We start from the raw sequence: 21,342 nt of genomic DNA, 5'->3' as shown, positions 1-21,342 counted from the left end.
ATGTTTTCTGTGTTTATATAAAATAATGTTTTAAAAGATTAATGTGCACATTAATATTTATTTAAAAAATTTGTAAGATTAAACATTCATCTATAAATATATTAAAAAGTAAAGAATATTTTATTTATTTTTTGTACTTTTTAATATACATGCATTAAACTAAAATGCTTAATCTAAAAAAAGATATAAAATAATTATGTAATGATTGACAACAATAAATGTATATAAAATTCATTCAAATATTATACATACATGCATAGCCTTCAAAGACAGATCTATATATTGATTCATTATGTAATTTTCGTGTAAATACCAAATTGCGAGTCTTCAGCTGTTTTTCCATAATTCAGTTGATATTTGCTCCCTAGTGAGTGCACTTTAAAGATGAAAGCTTCATTAAGGGCCCTCTGACTAAAGATCTGACAGCTCTTTTGCTAAAGATGAGCGGATTGTAAAACTTTTCCTGTCCTTTATTCCCGAGGTGTTTATATGAGAAGGGGGACTTTTTTAATTAAGTGGGATAATTTGCATTTTCATGTTATGAAGACACAGGATTTAAAGATTAGTGGAATAATATTTAGACACAACTTGTTTACACACATCCAGATATGGTCCACTGACAAACACGCACACACACACATGCATGCACACACACCCGCATGCACACACACAGGGGACTGTGGGTGGACTGATGTGAAAATGACACAGTGCATGCTGGGACGCAGCGGAGGCCGACACTATGAAATTAATCAGCATATCTAAAGAGGCCTAAGAGGGCTATCTGTTCTCCACACGGCCACCATGGGACAGAAGATCAGATTCCCTAATGAGAAACCTGCTGAGAATCATTTATGACGTAAAGATTTATGTGAAACTGCTACAACTAAAAATATATTCATTAGTATGTCAGCTTTTCTTAGCATTCTATTATTGGTTAAATAAAGGTTTATTATGATCAACTCTACTGTGCAAAAGTTTGAGGTCAGAAAGATTTAAGAAGTATATTTTTTGAAAGAGGTCTCTTACACTCACCACAGCTGCATTTATTTTTTATTTAAAATACAGTACAAACAATATAGTATTGGGAAATATTTGCACTATTTAAAATAACTGTTTTCTATTTTAATATATTTTGAAGAGTGATTTATTCCAATGATGTACAGCTGAATTTTCAGCATCATCACTCCAGTCTTCAGTGTCACATGATCCTTCAGAAAAGCGTTCAAAAATATTCTTATTATCATCAATGTTGAAAACAGCTGTGGTGCTTAATATTTTTGTGAAAACCATGATGCATTTTTTTTCTTTTTCAGAATGTTTTTATTTTAAATAGTAAGTTCAACAACATTTATTTGAAATTAAATCAAGTTTGTCTCCTAAAAACAATACAATTTGGAAATGTATTTTAACTATATTTTTGCGAAACTAAATTTGTTTCTATGGTGTTGTGAATGTTTGGCCAAATGACAAGAGCCTCAAAGTGTAATGCTTAGGGCTAGAGGTTCATTCACATCCATTCTGCAATGACAACTAGTGCACACCACGTGGGAGGGGCTTGGATTCTAATCTCAAGGCTCTGATTGGAGGAGGCCTCTAGTGAGGCGTGTATGGAGGGCTCACCAGGCGTCGTGTGCTCACCTCCCCTGCGCTGTGACTGCGCTGGCGGCTGAGGTGCTGGCGGTGGGCCAGGAGGCTGCTGGGACGGGCGCTCTGCAGCGGCAGTCGGGGGTCTGTGAAGGTGGTCGCCCTGCAGTTGTGGTCCACGAAGAAAGGCTGAGAAGAAGTCACAATCATGGCCAGTAAGTAGGTTGAGGGATTTAAAACCACAAACGTGACGCTTATATTCATGCTGAAGCACTTATATGAATGCACCAGTAAAACACATAAAATATTTACAGTAAGTGTTATGGTTGTACTCTTAAGGCATATTTTAAACATTTATCTGCGGTACTGTACACCTGCTTTCCTGCTAAGTTTCCATTATAAGTGTATTACTGTAAAGCACTTCCCGAAAGATCACAATGATGTTATGTGGCAATTGACAACTAGCCACTCAATGACGCTGAAAATACAGCTTTGATCACAGGAATAAATTACATTTAAAAATGTATTTAAGTAGAAAATGTAATATTTCACAAAATAAATATTTTAGTGTATTTTTAAATAAATACATACTGCATAAGAGCCTTTTTTCCCCCCAAAAGCATGATAAAACTCTTCCCACTCCCAAATTTTGAATGGTATATATTGTTTATTTATTTATTAACTTTTTTGCTCTATCAAATATGATATTATATTTAAATCCAAACAATAAATAACATTGTATTTTAATTAGAAATGCACAGTAAAATAAAAAGCAGTGGGTAGAAAAAATGGCTGAAAAGAGAGACATGTCCAGAATGTGAAATGTTTCCAGACCTTTCCCGTGTGGTCGTGTTTCATCTCCCAGCCCCGCGGCAGATCCAGCTGTTTGTTGGCGAACATGTTGAGGAAGGCAACCAGGTCTCGATTGTGCTGGTAGCGCTCAAAGTGGTGCGCGTCCCGTCGCACTTTACTGATCATGTGTTTTAGACACGTGTTACTTGTAAACATGCGGTAGGCACTCTGAGAAAGAAAAAAACATCAGACAAGAGTGTTTCGCAGTGTTTAAGTAATACTAATCGCCTTCTAAAAATCAAAAATGCAACAAAATAACTTCTATAACATGATACTTTTGAAAGTATTGGTCGCCAAAATGAATGATGGAACCAGATGATGGGTTTGGGGAAAAAACACCACAACCACAAAATTCCTTCAAGGGATGGAAAATTGGCTTGTGGTGAAAAAAAGTGTGAATAATTAATGTGTTTGGAGACTTACAGGGTTGGAATGCAGTATGGTGAAGAAATCGGGGCTGGTGAGAAACTTGGCGCTGGGGGACTGAAGCAGCAGAGACAAGCGCGAGCGAGAGCTAGCGGGCGCAACCACGCCGTCCCGACGGTACTCTGAAAGAGAGCACATCTGTTTTCCTCTATTGCATATTTCCTTGTATCTAACTAAGCCGGCTCATCTGAATGCAGAGCGTGTATGTGGTGTGTGAGAGAGAGAATACCAGGTATGGAGGGATGCAGCAGGTCGTTTTCCTCTGTAGGCATCTCTGCAGCCTGTTCGTCGGTCCTCTCATTGGTTATTGTCCTCCGAATACTCTGATACCTGAACAAAACAAAGACATACATTTACTGGTATATCTGCATGTATTTTTCACAAGATAATCTTTTTACATTGATAACTGTACTTTATCATTCATAATTCTATTGTGTTGCTTCTGTAATGTATTCATTATTATTTGTAATAAGGTAATCAGTATTATTTCAGCCTACTTTACCGTTTTAACTTAATAATGAAAAAAATATATAAAATAAACTACAAATTTATCATACATGTATAATTTTTTTTTTATTATTCTGTACAATAAATATGGATATAGATATATGTACGTATTTTAATACTTCTATTCAACAAGAATGTATCAAATTTACAGTAAAGGCAATAAATTACAAAAAAGTACAGTAAAGGATTTTATGTTACTAAAGGTTTATATTTAAAATAAATGCTCTTTTGAACTTTTTTATTATAATTCTATTGTATCAAGGAAAAACTAAGGTTTTCAAAAAAAGAAAAAAAAGAAAAAAAATATATATATATATGTATATATATATATATAATTCTGTAATGTATTTATTATTGCTAAATTAGTTTTCTATTTCAGCCTACTCTACCATTTTAAATAAAATAAAATACTAAAATTAAGTAATCATAAATGTTAATCATATATGTATCATTTTAACTTTAAAAGAAAAAATCTCTGTATTATAAATATGGATATTGATAAATAATAACATTTATATATTAATATTTTTATTCAACATGATTGTACACAATTTATAAGAAATTACAGTAAAAAACATTTATGTTACAAAAAGATTTATATTTAAAATAAATGCTGTTTTTCTTATTCTATTCTATTGAAGAATCATGTGGTTAAAATATTACGGTATTCACATTTATAAAAAAAATATATATATATATATATATATATATTGAAACATGATTATAAGAAATTTTTCTTGAGCACCAAAAAAGAAACATAAGGTACACATGTAATAATAAATATTTTATTTTAATTTAGAGCACATAATAATGGCTAATGAAATCAAATGGATGATGCTAAATTAAATTAAATCTGTGAATCACAAAAAATGTATTTCACAAACAATTCTCGCCAGTCATGACATTGCATTTTGCATTATTTTTAGCTGAGAATGGAATATTCCACATACGTTCCTAGACTTAAAAAAAGCTTTATTTGAATCTAATTTTCACTGACATTTTATTCTTGGCAAACTTTTAACTTCGGATGCTGTACACAGCTATGCTACAACTGCTTTTGCAAGTGAAATGCATGCTAATCAAGCGAAATAAATTGAAATCAAGTTGAGGGACAGAAAGCGGATGAGAGAGCATGAGAGATGTTTTGGAAGAGCATGATAATGGCAGAACAGATTCGGGTGCTGTGGTGACATTTTTAAAGAGCTGTTTTTCCATACAAGTGAGGATTAACAAATGGCATTTCAGACGCCGATAAATCCAGAGATACTGGAGCTTAAGGTCACGGTGTTCTCAAAACTCTCCTCTAATCAAGGCTGATTGATGTCTGCTGGTGTAAACACACTGACCTTCGGTTGAGCTGCTCCATCTGCTGAATGGAGTTGGATCTCTGTAGGACCTGAGGTGCAGGTGGAGCAGTGGGCCGCTGCCAGGTGGTGGTTCTGTTCACATGATCCACATAGAAAATCCTGCCGTGACTGTCTATACGAGCTTCCCAGTCTACAATATACACATTTAAAGTCCACTTATAATATTATAATCAAACATAGTCATATAATGAGAGTCATTTCAAAAGATACTTTAGGACAGGTTTGGTGAATCTCAGACAAATACTAAAATATTCTCTCACTTGGTGGAAGAGGCTCGTCTACTCTCTGATAGCGGCTGATGTCGTGACGGACTGAAGGAAGAGACTGCATTGGCTGATGGCCGTTCACTTGAGCACTGGCTCCTTCAGAAGGGCAAGATGGGTTATTTGTGTTGTGAAAGACAACATGCTGTACATACATTATACACAATTTATTCATGAAGTCTCCTGTTATATAGAGCCAGATAATCAGTTAATTATATTTTATTTGAGGAGAATTAATATTAGATTAATAATATATTGACTTATAAAAAGAATATTTTATATAATATTAAAATAAAATATTTTCTATTTTAAAATTATAATAAAAATAATTATTATTATTCACATAATAATATATTTTAATAATAAAATAATTTATTATTATTTTTCCTTATTGTACTATGTATATTTTTTGTATATATTTTTTTTATTATTTTCAGTGCTGTACTTGATATATTATTTTATATTTTTATATTATAAATATTATATTATTAATCTTCCTAATATTTAAAAACGATATATTTTAATAATTATTATTTTATTTATGGTGACATTCATTTTGTATATGTTACTATTATTATTATTATTATTAAGAACAACAAATCAGACATACTAATTTATATTTTAATATAATACATATTCTATTTTATATTAATATATTCATTTTCTTAATGTTATATATTTTATTTAATAACATAATTCTTATTTGTATTTATTCTACTTATACTACTATGATCAGCATTAACAACAAATTCATGCTATTTAATGATTGAATGTTCATTAAATATAACAGTTATTAACAGTTTACATTTATTTCAATAAAATAATATTTGTAATAAATTAATTTAATAAAATATTTTTTATTCCCTTTAATATTATAATATTATTATTTATAATAATTATATTATATTTTTTATTTAATTTGCATAAAAGTTATAACTGATGGTAAAAGCTGACAGAAGATTGATAACCACTGTCATAAATAAATAAATAATAAGAAGTAAATAAATAACACAGGAAGTTACCCATCTCTCCATCTGTTACTGTGGCAGCCTGTGATGCGTCAGCTACCCTTCTCACATCATTGGTTAATTCCGGCCCTTCAGCCTGTGATGCGTTGCCTGATGCTTGCAGACTCCGCCTCCTCTGCCAGATTTCGGCATCTTCCTCCTCCTCATTGGCCGGCTCACTGGAGTTCCCCTGCTCTGGCTGCTCAGCTGCTGTGGCTCCGCCCCCTTCACTAGCTGCATTACTGGCAGATGCTGAGGACTCTGTGACTGTAGCGGCCTCTAATGATCCTTCATCCCCAGTGACCACCTTCGATGCAACTCCTTCCTCATCCTGGAACAAATGGATTAAGTATAATGATGCAAAGGAAGAAAAACTTCACAATACATATTGAGAAAATTTACGATGATGATTATTATTACTTAAAATAAGGGCAGAGATATGTGTAAAAAAAAAACAAGCAGTTTTATGTTTGATTCAACCAAATAATTTCTACTTACATTATTTCTACATAAATAATTTATTAAATATTTTATCTTCCATGGAGATTTAAAACAGACAGACAGACAGAGAGACAGACAGACAGACTGACGGACAAGACAGAGAGACAGACAACACAGAGAGACAGATATGACAAGACAGAGAGACAGACAAGACAAGACAGAGAGACAGACAACACAGAGAGACAGACAAACAAAAAGACGGACAAACGACAGACAGACAGATGGACAACAGACGGACAACAGAGAGACAGACAGAAAGACAGACTGACAGACAAACAGAGAGAGAGACAGACAGACAGACGGACGACATACGGACAACAGAGAGACAGACAGGCGACAGACAGACGGACGACAGAGAGACAGAGATGGAAACAGACAGACAGACGGACAAATAACAGACAGACAGACGGACGGACAACAGAGAGACATACAGAAAGACAGACTGACAGACAGGCAAAGAGGGAGACAGACAGACAGACGACATACGGACAACAGAGAGACAGACAGACGATAGACAGACGGACAACAGACAGATGGACGGACGACAGAGAGACAGACAGACAGACAGAGGACATTCAACAGAGAGACAGACAGAAAGACAGACAGATAGGGGACAGTCAACAGAGTGACAGACAGAAAGACAGACAGAGACAGACAGACAGACAGACAGACAGACAGACAGAATAGAATAGAATAGAATAGAATAGAATAGAATAAAGCTGGCAGACCCTACAAACCTGTATTTTGGCAGCTGGCCGTTGAGAGCTTCCGGTGCTCTGTGTCGAATCTCCAGAGGCAGCTGCTCCTTCCTGACTGTCCTCTGCACCTCCATTTTGGTTCTTTGTGGTGCCATTGCTTGACCCCGATGCTGTGGCCTCCGTATCTGTGGCACTGCTCGCCGCTTCCGACTCAAGCCTCTCTTTGACAGGCCCCTCCCCTTTGTCCTGTTCAGATGAAGTTTGTCCACCAGGCCGCGGACCGCCATTGGTCAATGCCGGATCCCGGGAGGCATGTCCCTCCTCGTCTTCATCAGAGTCTATATGTAACATAGCATTAAGTCGTGTGTCGGTGGGGAAACTGGATCGTAGTTTAGGTGAGGCAGCCCCAAGAGGTCTGTCTCCCGGGCCCTTAGGGGCCTCAATAGCATCGAGATAGTCGTTAAGTGAGGCCTGACGATGAGTGTGGCCCGGGGTTCCTTCAGCCAAGTCTGGGGCTCCGTTTCTCAAGAGCCGATCCTCACCAGGGTCCATCATGCACTCATCAGTCCTAAAGGTGTCACCGTGAAGGGACCCTTCAGAGCCGGTGGGCGAGGGACCCCTGGCCATGCGGGATGAAGGATGCAAAACATCCTCATCATCTGATGGGCTCCCTGGATCTCCATTCATAGAGGAAGCTCCCAACAGAGACCCCACAGCATCTACAAAAGCATAAAACTTTTATTTAGCAATCAAATTAATCAAAAGTGAAAGTAAACACATTTATAATGATAGAATGATTTCTATTTCAAATAAATACTGTTCTTTTGAACTTTCTATATTTATCAAAGAAAGCTGAAAAGGGATCTTGTGCAGAATTAAACACAAAGGGGACCCAATAACCCCCCGCCCCCCCCCCTTAAATTAATTAATATATATTTACATTACATTTACATTTGTGTTTTACAAGAAATGTAAACATGATCAAAAGTGATCAATGTAAAGTGAACTTTTGTAATTTTACAAAATATATAGACAGTTACAACAAATTTAAATTTAAAATACATAATATTAATTCCCAAAAATGTTGATATTAAGCATCACAACTGTTCTCAAATTTTATCAAAACAGCATATAAGAATGATTTCTGAAGGATCATGTGACACTGAAGCCTGGAGGAATTATGCTGAAAATTCAGCTTTGAATCACAGGAATATAAATATATTAAAATAGAAAACAGGTCATTTAAATTATATTAACATTTCACATTTCCATCAAATAAACGCCGCCTTGATGTGCAAAAGAGGCTTTTTCAAAATCATTAAAAAAATTTATGAACCCTAAACTTTTGACTGATATTGAATATAGTAATCTGTACCTTCATGTCCGTTGGAGGTGATCTCCATCCTGAATTGAAGCTGTCCACTCACATGTTCTGTCGGCAGACGATGACCAAGTGTGTAGCTCACATGTTGATCCCTTTTTCCCCCGAAAATAAATCGAAGATAAAAATTATTTTCTTGTAATAAAATCTGAGGATATATATTATACTCATACATGAAATATTTCAACAGTGAATACTGACCCAGCGGTATGTCTCTCCAGCAGTCTCTGCACTGGCATGGTCAGCTGACCTAAAAAGCGTTTGATGATCGGGCGACTTTTTGCAAATTTGTCCTTGACCTCGATTTCCAAAACATCCGTCATCAGAGCAACAAAAGTATACTTCTGCAGGCCAGGGGAAAAGAAAAGTAGTATGAAAATTATGGTATACAGTTATGTTTTTGTGCAGGGGAAGTAAAATCGTAATTAATCTTACAGTAATGTATATTCAATATTATATAAGATCTTATTTACTTTAAATATACCTTTTGGAAATGTACCATGGTAGAATGCTTAGAAATTCCCCCATTTAGGAGATGTTACTAACTCATAGTGCAGTGATTTCTGGAGAAAGGGCACTGTGCACAAGGGCACTATGCTTTTACTGAAAACTTCTCGTTTCGGAGTCAGCCCTACTTGGTTACATCCCATTAACTGACAGCAGGGACGTCACCCTGCAGCATCCAGAGGTTATGCGCTGAAGAACCAACACAAACGGCACACCTCATTATCCACCACAGTCCATGATCACACATGAATATGAATTACCTCTCCGTGCCACACAGGGTTAGTGGTATTGGATATGATGGAGCTTCGTCTCTCCTGGCCGTGGTGAGTGAATGCAGGGAAGCCGTTCCTCTTGCCTGGCTGAATGCTCATCTTCAGATAGGGGTCCGGATTAAAAAACATGCCCCTCTTCAGACCCTGAGCCCTGATATCTGCAATAAACACACACACACACAGTGTGCTGTCTATCTGCACTAGCAGCTCATTACCACAAGAGGGCAGATATATAGAGGAGTTTAATTAAGACAACACTTCACTATTATGTCAGATTGTATATTTTGTTAGAATGAGATGCATTTCAAATCATTTTAAAATGTGCCTTAAAAATTTAAACCATTCAGATAAAAAATTAACTATATTACTTGGTGCATGAATTGTTTATTGATAATATAAAAGATAATTATCTTTATTTACATGTAATGCATGCATTATTGCAGTGTTTTTAAACACCAATACACTGCTTGAAGTTGTGCATTGTAATGATTTTACCACGGTTAAATAAAGGTTTGGATTGTAAAAAAAAAAAAAAAAAGGTCTGCCTCTCAAATGGCAGAATTCATATACTGTATGTATAATATATATAAATATATATAAAACAGTTTCATTAAGAAATCCTCTGTCTCTTTTACTAAAACGAGAGTATGTGTAGTAATTATCATCTGTTCTTACCTGACAGAGTAAAGCTGACTAATTTCCTGCAGTGTTCAGTGACCGCCTGTCCATCCACCAGCCCCTCTGCCCCGACCTGGAGAGGACAGCATGACACACAGTTACACATTATGATATAGAGACACAGAGCAGAAAGATCTTATTTTCACTGAGATTTATATATATATATATATATATATATATATATATATATATATATATATATATATATATATATATAATTTTTTTTTATGTTAGCTTGAGCAATTTTGCCGCATTTGTTTGTTTTTTTATTTTTAAGATATATATATATATATTTTATATATATATATATATATATATATATATATATATATATACACACAAACATATACATTACATATACATAAATACTGTGTGTGTGTGTGTGTGTACCCATTTTTTTAATAGTTATTTACTATATTCACGTATGTATTAAATATTTCTTCCATATATTGATTAATTTAATAGATTTTACAGCTGCATTTTTGTTGAATCTATGGTTATCATGTTAAATTCAGAGAGGTTCAGGATCATGGTTGTGAATAATTCAATGATGTTATAATGTTCCTGCTCATTAACGTGACAGTGTGTGATTTATGATTATAGACTCTCTCGTTCAGCCACAGAGCCTCAACACTGAATGACATTATAATATCCATATGTTAAGCCAATTCACATTTAACTCACATTAAATGTGTGTATTTTTCAGTGTGTATTTGCACAAAACGTGTTCTGCATCGATCCACATCATACAAAGTACCAACAGTAATTTTATCAAAACGTCATTTTCAAAATATAAGTTCAGAATTCAGATACAGGAAACTATCTTCATCTCATTGTTTCCCAAATGTTCCATTGCCAGAGGAATCAGGGATAGTTTTGGCACATGATCTGCCATATTCTTTCTCTTTTCAACAGCACACAGATAAATCAGTAATGCTCTGTGAGTGAATCGGTCCGCTCACTGTAGGGTTCGAGCTCACAGAGGGTGGAATATGCCCTTTGCACTAGTTCTGTGGCGTCGTGTCGGCAGCCCAGCGCTAAGCATATCAAAGAGCGCTCTCTACTTCCTGTGCATTCCCTGCATGCCTGTGAACATGATACGTCTCAAACTCCAGCGTCTGATAATTGAGCTTGCAGACACACAGGCAGAGAAGGACTAAGAAACACACGCAAGTGAAAATGTGAAATGTGGCTGGATTAATTAAGTATATTTCTTTTAAATTTAATGACACTACATTTTATATATATTTATTTTACATTTTTACATTATGTATATATATATATACACACACACACACACACACACACACACATACATATATATATATATATATATATATATATATATATATATATATATATATATATATATATATATATATATATATATATATATATATATATATATATATATATATATATATATATACACATACACACACACACACACACACACATATATATGTCCATTAACCTCTAGGGCACAGCTCTGACATATAAATAACTAAAAAAGGGTTTAAAAGCTGGATAAATCTACTGTTATGAAATGTAACATTATGCCATTTCGATGAGTAATGCTTTCATGTGTTTAACTCAAGTTCACATGACAAATTCATCTTTATATTAATCATAATTCAAGGAGTGTCTGATCAACATAAGCATTTTGCAGCTCAACAACTCAACTAACACTTTTAAATCCAAAGGTGAACGCAGACTTACTGTAACTCCAGGGTTCTTGACCGTGATGCAGGGTGTTATGGCCCTCAACGCTCCACTCACTCCATGATAATATTTGAAACAGATTTTGGTCTCAGCTGAGAAATATAAACACAAGATTATTTTTCTCAAATATTTGAAATATAAACAACACATATCTCCATTATTATTCTCACATAATAACATTTTTTATCAATGTTTCGGTCTCAGGCAGCATGTTCATAGACCATCTAATCCATAACGAACACAAAAATGCCAAGAGCTTTCTCAAAAGGCAAGCTGTAATCTGAATGGCTGGCTTTATGTAATTCCCAGGAATCAATGCGCACAGGATTTTTTTTTTGTCTGTTGATAAATAAAATGTTTTACCTAGGCTGCTACACTAAAGAAAATAATGGTATAGAATCTATTTTCACTCAGAAAATGCTTGAAAATCATACAAATATTTACAAATAAACGGCAAGGAACACACTGAATCGAATATGAAAAAATGTAAGCAAAAAATGTAGTATTCGCACATTTTTTTTTACAATTCTGAAAGAAAAACTACAGTGTACAGTGTAGCATTAAAACATTATTTGTTTTGTTTTTACGTAAAGTATAGAGGCAGATTTATCTCAAATTAAAACTCAGGTTATTGTGATCAAGGCAGCAACTATTCGATCAAAAATTCAGTAAAAGCAGTAATATTGTAAAATATTATTAAAATTAAAAAATAAATAATATATAAATTATTATAAATATATCATACATTTTAATATAAATTAAATAATGTGGTGTGTGTGTGTTCGTGATTTATTTCTGTGATTAAAGCTGTATTTTCAGCATCATTCCTCCATTCTTCAGTGTCAAATGATCCTTCAGAAATCATTCTAACATTCAGATTTGCTGCATTTTTTTTTCTGCAACATTTTTGCTGCCTAATATTTAGCAGAAAACCACATTACTTTCTTTCTTTCTTTAAGTTCTGATTTAATATGCTGATTTGATCATCAAGAACATTATATTCATTACTAACTCCCAGTCCTGCTTCTTGAAAAAGCAAGTGCATGTTTGTCGAAGCTCTCACTTACGCTCCATGAAGTACGGTCCGGGCTCCAGTCTCCAGACGATCTGCCCTCTCTGAATGCCATTCACCCCACGGTTCTTCGAATCCCAAACCTTCGCTGGACACGTCTCATCTGTGACGGCACAATATTAATCTTATACATAAATAACTTCACCAGCATTCAAAAAATGTGCGGCTGTGAAACAAAAGTGTTGGTTGATCAATTGTGCTACACCTCAGGCCTATTCTCTCAAGCCCTTAAAGTCTTTTCTAAGGGTCTTGAGAACAAACAAATGCTGAAGAGTTTGTCCTGAAGGTACGGGACCATGTTCCTAACTGATGTTAACTTTTCAACTCAACATGCCCCTGATCAATAAAAACTCTTACCTGCTCCCATCTGTTTGGCTCTCTCAAAAATCCAACTCCATAAAGTGAACAGTAATACAGCTCAATATAATCATGCATGCATAATAAATAGAAGCACAAATGCACCATAAAATAACTATATATATATATATATATACACACGCACACTGACAATTTTAGATTTAATATTGATGTTATACATTAATCAGCATTTGCAACTCATTTTAGAATTAACATTGTTAACACTACTGTATAGAGTTTTAATTAATACTATATTAAAGGATTGGATGCTGGGCTGCCATATACTTCATATTGATATTAATTACATTATTACATTATTTCTTGTTTGACTATTAGTCAAGTTATGGCAAGAGTGAAATTTGTAACCTTATGTGTGCTTATGAGATATTAAAGAATCCTGCTTTATGCTGTACTTCTACTCTCTAAGATGATGACTTCATAGTGTGTGTGTAACAAACATACTGATAAAACTCTAGCTAGGGCTAGGCCTTGAAGTTCTGATAAGTTTTCTGCGTATGTGTGTTAGTATCTGTCTGTACAGGGAGAAGCTCAGACTGTCCCAGGATAAACGTTCAACTGCCAGTGTCCAGCGTATCAGATATACGTCTTTGGAGAGACGTATTGCGCCTGACCTCGAATCGCTTGTCACCAAAATAGTCAGAAGATATGTTTGAATCGTTTACGTCCATATGTGGAAACTGTCTAGATTAAGTTTATTGAGATTTTAGAACCAATCAGAATTTTGTTGACTAATGCATTGACGCAATCAGTATCCTCTGTCAAGGTAAAATGTTTTGTTGTTGATTTTGAATTGTACTCAGAGCGGCCTACGAACTCCATCGAGAGGACTGAAGCTGACTTCTTTTGATGAAACTGCAAACCATGTTCTCCAGTAAATTTTTCTTTAACTGAACGCATCTCTGACTCATATCTGGTCCTTGGGTTTTAACTGTACATTCCCCTACAATATATAGTGTTAATAATGAATATGTTAATAGTAATGCTTATATTAATTCTATAATATATCTATATATATTTATATCTGTCTATTTATCTATGAATAATAATACAATTGTAATATAATAATACAAAAATATAGTGAATGAAAGTGTATTAAATATTTATATATGAAGTAAACATATACGATTTAGATTATTTAAATACGGAAAATTATAAAAAAAGAAAATATTAAGTTTAATCAGACGTGGGACAATTGATTATATTGATTAAGCTGGACTACAAGTAGAGCATCGAGTGGCAAAGTATAAAGAGGGCACAGCTGAATTGATTGGCAGTGATTCAAAGCAGACAGGACGCATTGTGGGTGAACTATTGAGTCTATGAGCACATTAGCTTCAATTTCCAGTCTGAGCCTGTATAATCAATACAGCCACATAAACCAGAGCCCCGATGACACACTGCTGATTATCTCTCTCTCTGTGACACAATCGGTTTCTCCTTTCCGCCCCCTAATTCTGGACAAACAGCATCTGAACAAAAGAGTGAATTACATCTAATGACGAAACTCCCAATTAAGCAATTTGTCCACACGAGGGAGAATTAGGCCTTATTAAGACAATTATTTCAGAATGTGATGACTCAAATATTCTTTTGAGTTTTTGTAAAATTTTGTAATTGACTAAATTAAATTAAATTAAATTAAATTAAATTAAATTAAATTAAATTAATTGGTCTAAATATTGTGGGTAAAAAAAAGCTTCACGGCATGCTATATACACTAAATAAACAATCTGACGTTCACGTTTTAAAAACCTTCCCAAAAAATGATCATAATAATAAAAGTGCATGTCTCAATATAGCTATATTATTATATATGTGCATAGCCCCTGTAAACAAATAAGCTAAATATATCTAAACGCAGTCAATGTATAATATAGTCTAATGTATGACTTTAGTGAGATGTGAAAATCCTATGCATTCAAAAATAATAAAAAAAAAAAAAAAAAAATTGCACATTATGATCCTAAATCTATTTACACAAACGGCCATGTCTATATAATTGTTGGTAAACATTGACTTCTAGACTCTTTTTTTTCCACACTACATCAGAAGTGAGTTTCTGTGTTCAGCCCCTGTTTCTCTCTAGGTGTGACGGCAGCCAGTGATCAGTAATTATGGGACACTTTTCATTCTGTCAGACCCTCAGTAAATAGTCCAGCCTTGTCTACTGTGATCAACAGCAGCTCATCTGAAACTATATCACAGTGCTGACACTGGGCCTCTGTTACTGAACGTCTACAAGAAGCCACAATTCACCCGGCACTGTCACATGACTCACGTAAAAATCAATCATCTCTGACTCCAGCGCCGTGTGCATCATCCAGCTTCCCGGAAAAACCAGCTAAATGCCTTACTGGAAAATCAGGATATATTCTGAGCACACCATCAAAAATAAGACAAATAAACAAAGTTAAAGCAGATTTATTCAATTTTTCATTTGTGAAATGTAATTTGACATACACAGCTGTCTGTGACTCTTATGAACCTTCTTAATTGCAAATTCAATTATGGGTATCTTGAAAGATTAATTTTTAAAGTAAGAAATAATATATATTATGATTTTTTTCACCTTTTATTTGGATTGGATTGGAGAATTAAGCACATTTTGCCTTCAAGTAATCATTAACGTATTATTCTTTATAACAATTCTGCTAAAAAAAAGTACAAAAAAGAAGTAGAACAAATATTACCATGATAATGGTATGATATTACGTTCGATTTATTTTATCATTTATTTTTCATCTTTAGGAATGTGAAGATTTGCTTAATTTGTCATGACAATAATGTCATAATGCAAAAAGGATTTAATTTCCTTATGGAATTAAAATGTCTTTTAATATTTATTTTATTTCACTTTAGGCTGAGATATAACCAAGTATGCTGTTTTTAAAGGTTTTGTGATGAGTTAAATCTTTTCACAAAAATGTATGAATACATTAAAATGTAATGCAGTACATCTGAAGAGGATATCTTTTTTACTCCCCCTCAGGCCATCCAAACGTCGATGAGTTTTAGTTTGGTTTTTTTTTAATCTGAACAGATTTGGTCAAATTTAGAATTACATCATTTGCTCACCGATGGATCCTCTGCAGTGAATGGGTGCCGTCAGAAAGAGAAACAATCGTGCATATTTTTCTCCTGATTCAGACTGTTTGACTTTTCCAATGGGGGAAGTGTTATATTGGACTTATATTTTGGTCAGAATCAACATTTAAAACATCTTGATGGATTAGTTTTTTTAAAAACATGCAGCCTTTTGCTTCACAAGATGTTGAATGATGGACTCCAGGCGTGTGGATTATTTGTTGATTATTGTGATGTTTCTATCAGCAATATTCTGGTCTCTTTCTGACGGCATCCATTCAATGCAGAGGATCCACTTTTAAGCAAGTGACATGATACACTTCTCCAAATCTATTCAAAGGAAGAAGCAACCTCGTCTAAATTTTGATGTCCTGAGAGTGAGTACATTTTCATCAAATCTTTGCATTTTTGGGGGAGCTATTCCTTTAAGGCAATTGTTCTTTTTGTGTGTAATATAGGTCATAAATCAGGACCTGGTCACTCCCATGGGGAAAACAAGGCTGTGAATGAAACTCCAGAGGATCTGAGTGGATCGATGGCTGGCACAATCCCTCAGCGGAGGCCTTTCTCTGGGACAGACCACAGAGGAATTCCCCAGCCCTGATCGATGGCCCATGAACCGGCTATAGTAGTGTGAGGGATCGGCTTTCACTGACCATGACTGTCAAACAGATCTTGAACCCTGCACTCATACTATACTGTACATAACACAGCAAGAATGAGAATAAAATCTCTTTTACTGACACTTGTACTATAAATAATATACTTTATGTCTGAGAAGAATAAGCAAGTTTTTGTCAATTAATCATCAAATCATATACAAACAATATTTTTACTATGCCTGAATAAGACATGAGTAATGACTTCATGCTGTTGTGGGTGCTTGAGCGGTTTTATGATAATAATATCCGGGTAGGATTTCAAAATGAAAGACAGATCACAGAAAAGTAATAGCACAGTGAGATGCACAATTCCAGGTATCATTACCAGTGAACGCACCACTAAATTCCCACTTCCAAGAATCTAAATCTATAGAGATTGTATTTCTGAAGCCTTGATCAAGCTTGATTTGATTCAAGCTAATGCTTTACTTTAGCTGAGAAAATTCTCTAAAGTATCATTTTTCTTTCCATGCAAGGAGGACATTTTCACTAGTTTACATTACAACCATACCACAAATGCATGGGTTGTTATGGGTGCACATGCTGGTAGTTAACTTCCAACATTGTTTACTGTTGTTTGTTAGCAATTTAAAAGGCACTAGACCCAGAAAGATGTTTTAATGGATTAACCAATCACACAATACTATTAATTAAAGATCTTTAAATAGCTAAATATCACTACACTACACAGAGGAAATACGACGAAATATCAAACACAACAGTGTGTCCCACATTACCTGCAATCACTCTAAATGACACAGTAGAATATTGTCTCTGAACGTAACAAATGTGCGTAGCCTATAATTCACTGCAAGTCAGTGAATGGTTAATTGTATTGCAGTTGCTCTTATAGTCTGTATCTAGGGATACTGGTGGGTTGAGTTTGTTCATGGTTGGTTGGCGTCTCACGAGACACATTTTGCTCATCCTCCCACCTCTCTTCTACAAATCAAAACTACAGCATTTATGGGCTCTCAAAGCCATCAGAAATAGTGCTGAGTAACTAGATTCAACCATCAGCGCAAGTGCGGAGGAGAGGACGAGATAAAACGTAGCTAATGACACAATGCAATTAAGCCAGAGTCAGCAGTTCATCTGTTTTCATTTGCTCATTCACTTGCAATCACTTGCTTCATCAACATATTAAACCCACACAGTAGGTCACAGTCGGGCTGGGCGGTATAACAGTATTTACTGTGTATAGAAATGTCTGGTTCATATTACGTTGTTAATTGTAATGGGAATGATTTAGTTTAGATGTAGCATGTTGCACATCTAATATTCAGTGTGGACACAGTGTTCACTTTCAGAAATATTCTTACATTTTGGTTGACGCCAGTTATATTTTGGTTTAAGTCTAATCAAATTATAAAAAACACCTTTCACATAGCATATTACCCCAGTTAATTAATTAATTAATTTACATATATATATATATATGTGTGTGTGTGTGTGTGTGTGTGTGTGTGTGTGTGTTTGTGTGTGTGTGTGTGTGTGTGTTCTTGTTTTTGTTACATATCAGGACACAACTCTGTATAATGACATGGGAATGACACAGGTATTACAAGGAGAGGTTGACTTATGAGGACATAACCCATGTCCCCATTTTTCAAAACACTTATAAATCATACAGAATGAGTTTGTTTGATAAAGTAAAAATGCACAAAGTTTCCTGTGAGGGTTAGGGTTAGGTGTAGGGTTGGTGTAGGGCCATAGAATATACAGTCTGTACAGTATAAAAACAATTACGCCTATGGGATGTGTGTGTGCGTGTGTGTGTGTGTCAGGGATGAGTAATGAGCAAAAGCATTTTGTTTGTTTTTTGTGAAAGAAAAAATCATAAAATCAAAACAGCAGAATTTACTGTCTTGGTGCTTAGTTTCACTCACATCGGATTATGCAAGTAAAGTGTGTTACTAACAACATTTCTGTTGAATTCAAAATATACAAAACTGTATATCATGCAGTCATTTTGGCCTATGCAGAGTACATGACAAAAAGTCAGAATTACCAAAACTTTCTAAACTGCAATCACAATATATATTCTACAGGCCACATTCTCTGCATGAAAACAGAAGACAAATGTTTTGCTACCAAACAGAATTGCAATCTGCTTGCTTGAGCTTCCGTGATTAACAACATTAGCTCAACCAAACCTTTGACCAGAACTACCTGTTTGTCCAAAATGTAGAATGAGGAGGTTTTTATTATTTTCTGCAATTTGGTTAGCTATACTATTATAAAAAGGCCTGCAGGTTGTGTTTCTATTACTAGAGAGAAAGAACTGGTTATACAGTGATGAAAAAGGAACAGAAAATTAAGTAACAGTAAGTAAATACAAGTTTACCTTCCATTTAAAGGAATTACTTTCAATAGAGAGTTTTCCCACAACCCAAAACATCTTACCGATGTGGTACAGCCCAATCCAGTCAGTGGCATCCACCTCCTCCTTGATGTCCCAAGAGATGACCAGGTTTTGCCCTCGCCCAAGCGTGAACTGGTATGTAGAGGCTGTTAAGGAGGAACGGCTATCTGATGTCACCAGGTCCGTGTCACTGTTGGCCCTCTGAAGGCCCATCGGTTCGGGAGCTCCTCCTCTAGAGCTTCCAGCATTCCCAGAGCCACCCTGCGCCGAAAGGCTGCGGAGGTTTTCCGGGCTCAGCGTGTAGCGCATGTGCGGGCTGCGCCTCCGCACCACCAGGAGATGTTCACGGGCGGTGGTGGTAGTACCGGTGGCCATGGTGACTTGGGTGGAGGGGTGGGAAGTGTGGTGTGGGGAAGGGGTTGGGTGATGAGAAGGGGGATGGTGGGGGCGGGAACGGGGAGGGAGGACTGCCGTGGCCAGCGAGGGACGAATGGTGGAGGTCGGGAAGAGATTGAGGTAAGAAAAAGGTGCCAAACGGCCAAAAAAGGGGAGGAAAGGGGTTGGGATTTGGTTTCAGGACCAAAAAGCGCCAACAAGCCCTAGTCGGCAGAAGGTTTCTCCTTCATTAAGTTCACTGGAAGTGCCGGGGTCATCTGAAATGATGAGCATATATACTTGATGTCTGAAATCTTGGGTTTATGATCTCTACGTATCTTGAACACAACTAATCCAGAAGACTGGATTAATTTTACTGGGCCTCCAAAACCAGCCTCAAAGAGTATTTAATCCCAGCCAGATCTCTCAAAAGTCATGCAGAGGTTGTTTCTGGGTGCCAAATGGTTTTAAAACAAGGCTGAGATTTGGGTTCAGTCCCAAGACTGACCGGTTGGCAAAAACCCTAGTTAGCAGAAGTTTTCTCCTTCCTTAAGTTCTCTAGAAATGGAATATAATATCATGAGTATATGTATTTGACTTCTGAAATTCCTAATGAGGTAACAAACACAACTAATTCAGAAAATTGTGGGGTTTGTTGGCCTCAAAGAACATCTAGGACCAGTTAGATCTCTCAAAAATTCATTTTCAAAGTCTTGATGGTGGAAGTCATGAAGAGGTTTTTTTTTTTTTCGATGCCAAGTAGCCTTAAATCAAGGTTAAGAATTGGGTTTAGGCCCAAATAGGCCAACAAAACCCCACTCACAGCACTAGCTGATGAGGTTTTCTCCTTTTCCAAGTTCTCCGGAATTGAGGTTTGGCAACTAAACAGACGATTATATAACCCACTTCTGAAATACCCAACAGCCTTGCATTTATGCCGTTGAGGTATCAAATAAGCATCCAATCCAGAAAAGAAAACCCAACTCAAAGGCTGTCGGAAACCAGTCAGGAATCTCAAAGGTCCATATTCAGAGTCTCAGAGGGACAAAATCATTGCAAGACAAAAATTAACTGAATATAAAAACTTTCTCAGTATCATAACAGTTTCTGTCCAAATCATCTGCTATGAACATTACTGCTTCCTTTTGTTTAATGCAGGCTGGATTGTTTCTGTCCATTTGTAGTAGCCAAGAGTGGAATAAAAATTGGACTTGGGATGTAAGGAATCAGATCTTTGCTTTGCCTTAAGGTCCAGGAGACTGGCTGAGACAGTGTGGGAATCCTCGCAGGGTTTTGGTCAATGGGGCAGGTACCAGCGGACAGAAAGGCCGGACGAGTGATCCCTAAAAGAAGCAAGAAAAAAGGAATGTTGTGAACAGGTAAAAATACAGATTTTATGAACTACTCAAACACATTTTAAACTAATTTACAGGGGCTGTAAAATGACCTTAGAAAGCTGGTAGCATTATTATTTTATTTTTACACAGAGATTGATAGTTTTATTAGCAAAATCTGTTGACTTTAGCCATGTTTGTTTCATTATACGCCAACGGTGACACATCAAAAATGACAAAAAAACACTTCTTTTGATTTATTTGTATGCCTGTAACTCAAATAGTATTAAAGATATCTTCGTACCCT

The 21,342-nt window shown here is 35.6% G+C and overlaps 1 protein-coding gene across 3 annotated transcripts in view; it reads right to left on the bottom strand.

Moving 5' to 3' along the window:
• The window catches only part of hecw2b (HECT, C2 and WW domain containing E3 ubiquitin protein ligase 2b), a 53,940-nt gene that overhangs the window by 10,828 nt on the left and 21,770 nt on the right, over positions 1 to 21,342 (bottom strand). For 2 of the 3 annotated variants that reach the window (XM_052545789.1, XM_052545790.1), the window contains exons 2-16: positions 19,368 to 21,044; positions 12,833 to 12,940; positions 11,763 to 11,857; positions 10,041 to 10,116; positions 9,354 to 9,523; positions 8,788 to 8,930; positions 8,581 to 8,681; positions 7,245 to 7,924; positions 6,022 to 6,337; positions 4,997 to 5,098; positions 4,716 to 4,866; positions 3,092 to 3,192; positions 2,860 to 2,984; positions 2,419 to 2,604; positions 1,621 to 1,773 (exon numbers count right to left, since the gene is read on the bottom strand). In XM_052545789.1, the coding sequence (XP_052401749.1) occupies positions 1,621 to 1,773; positions 2,419 to 2,604; positions 2,860 to 2,984; positions 3,092 to 3,192; positions 4,716 to 4,866; positions 4,997 to 5,098; positions 6,022 to 6,337; positions 7,245 to 7,924; positions 8,581 to 8,681; positions 8,788 to 8,930; positions 9,354 to 9,523; positions 10,041 to 10,116; positions 11,763 to 11,857; positions 12,833 to 12,940; positions 19,368 to 19,701 (2,841 nt within the window). In that variant the 5' untranslated portion in view covers positions 19,702 to 21,044. The remainder of the gene's footprint in view (positions 1 to 1,620; positions 1,774 to 2,418; positions 2,605 to 2,859; positions 2,985 to 3,091; positions 3,193 to 4,715; positions 4,867 to 4,996; positions 5,099 to 6,021; positions 6,338 to 7,244; positions 7,925 to 8,580; positions 8,682 to 8,787; positions 8,931 to 9,353; positions 9,524 to 10,040; positions 10,117 to 11,762; positions 11,858 to 12,832; positions 12,941 to 19,367; positions 21,045 to 21,342) is intronic. The other variant, XM_052545791.1, reaches the window with a different exon arrangement.

This window comes from Carassius gibelio, chromosome B1 (genome assembly GCF_023724105.1).
Source record: "Carassius gibelio isolate Cgi1373 ecotype wild population from Czech Republic chromosome B1, carGib1.2-hapl.c, whole genome shotgun sequence".
In the NCBI taxonomy this organism is placed as follows: Eukaryota; Metazoa; Chordata; class Actinopteri; order Cypriniformes; family Cyprinidae; genus Carassius; species Carassius gibelio.
This window is presented reverse-complemented; position numbering and strand designations above follow the sequence as displayed.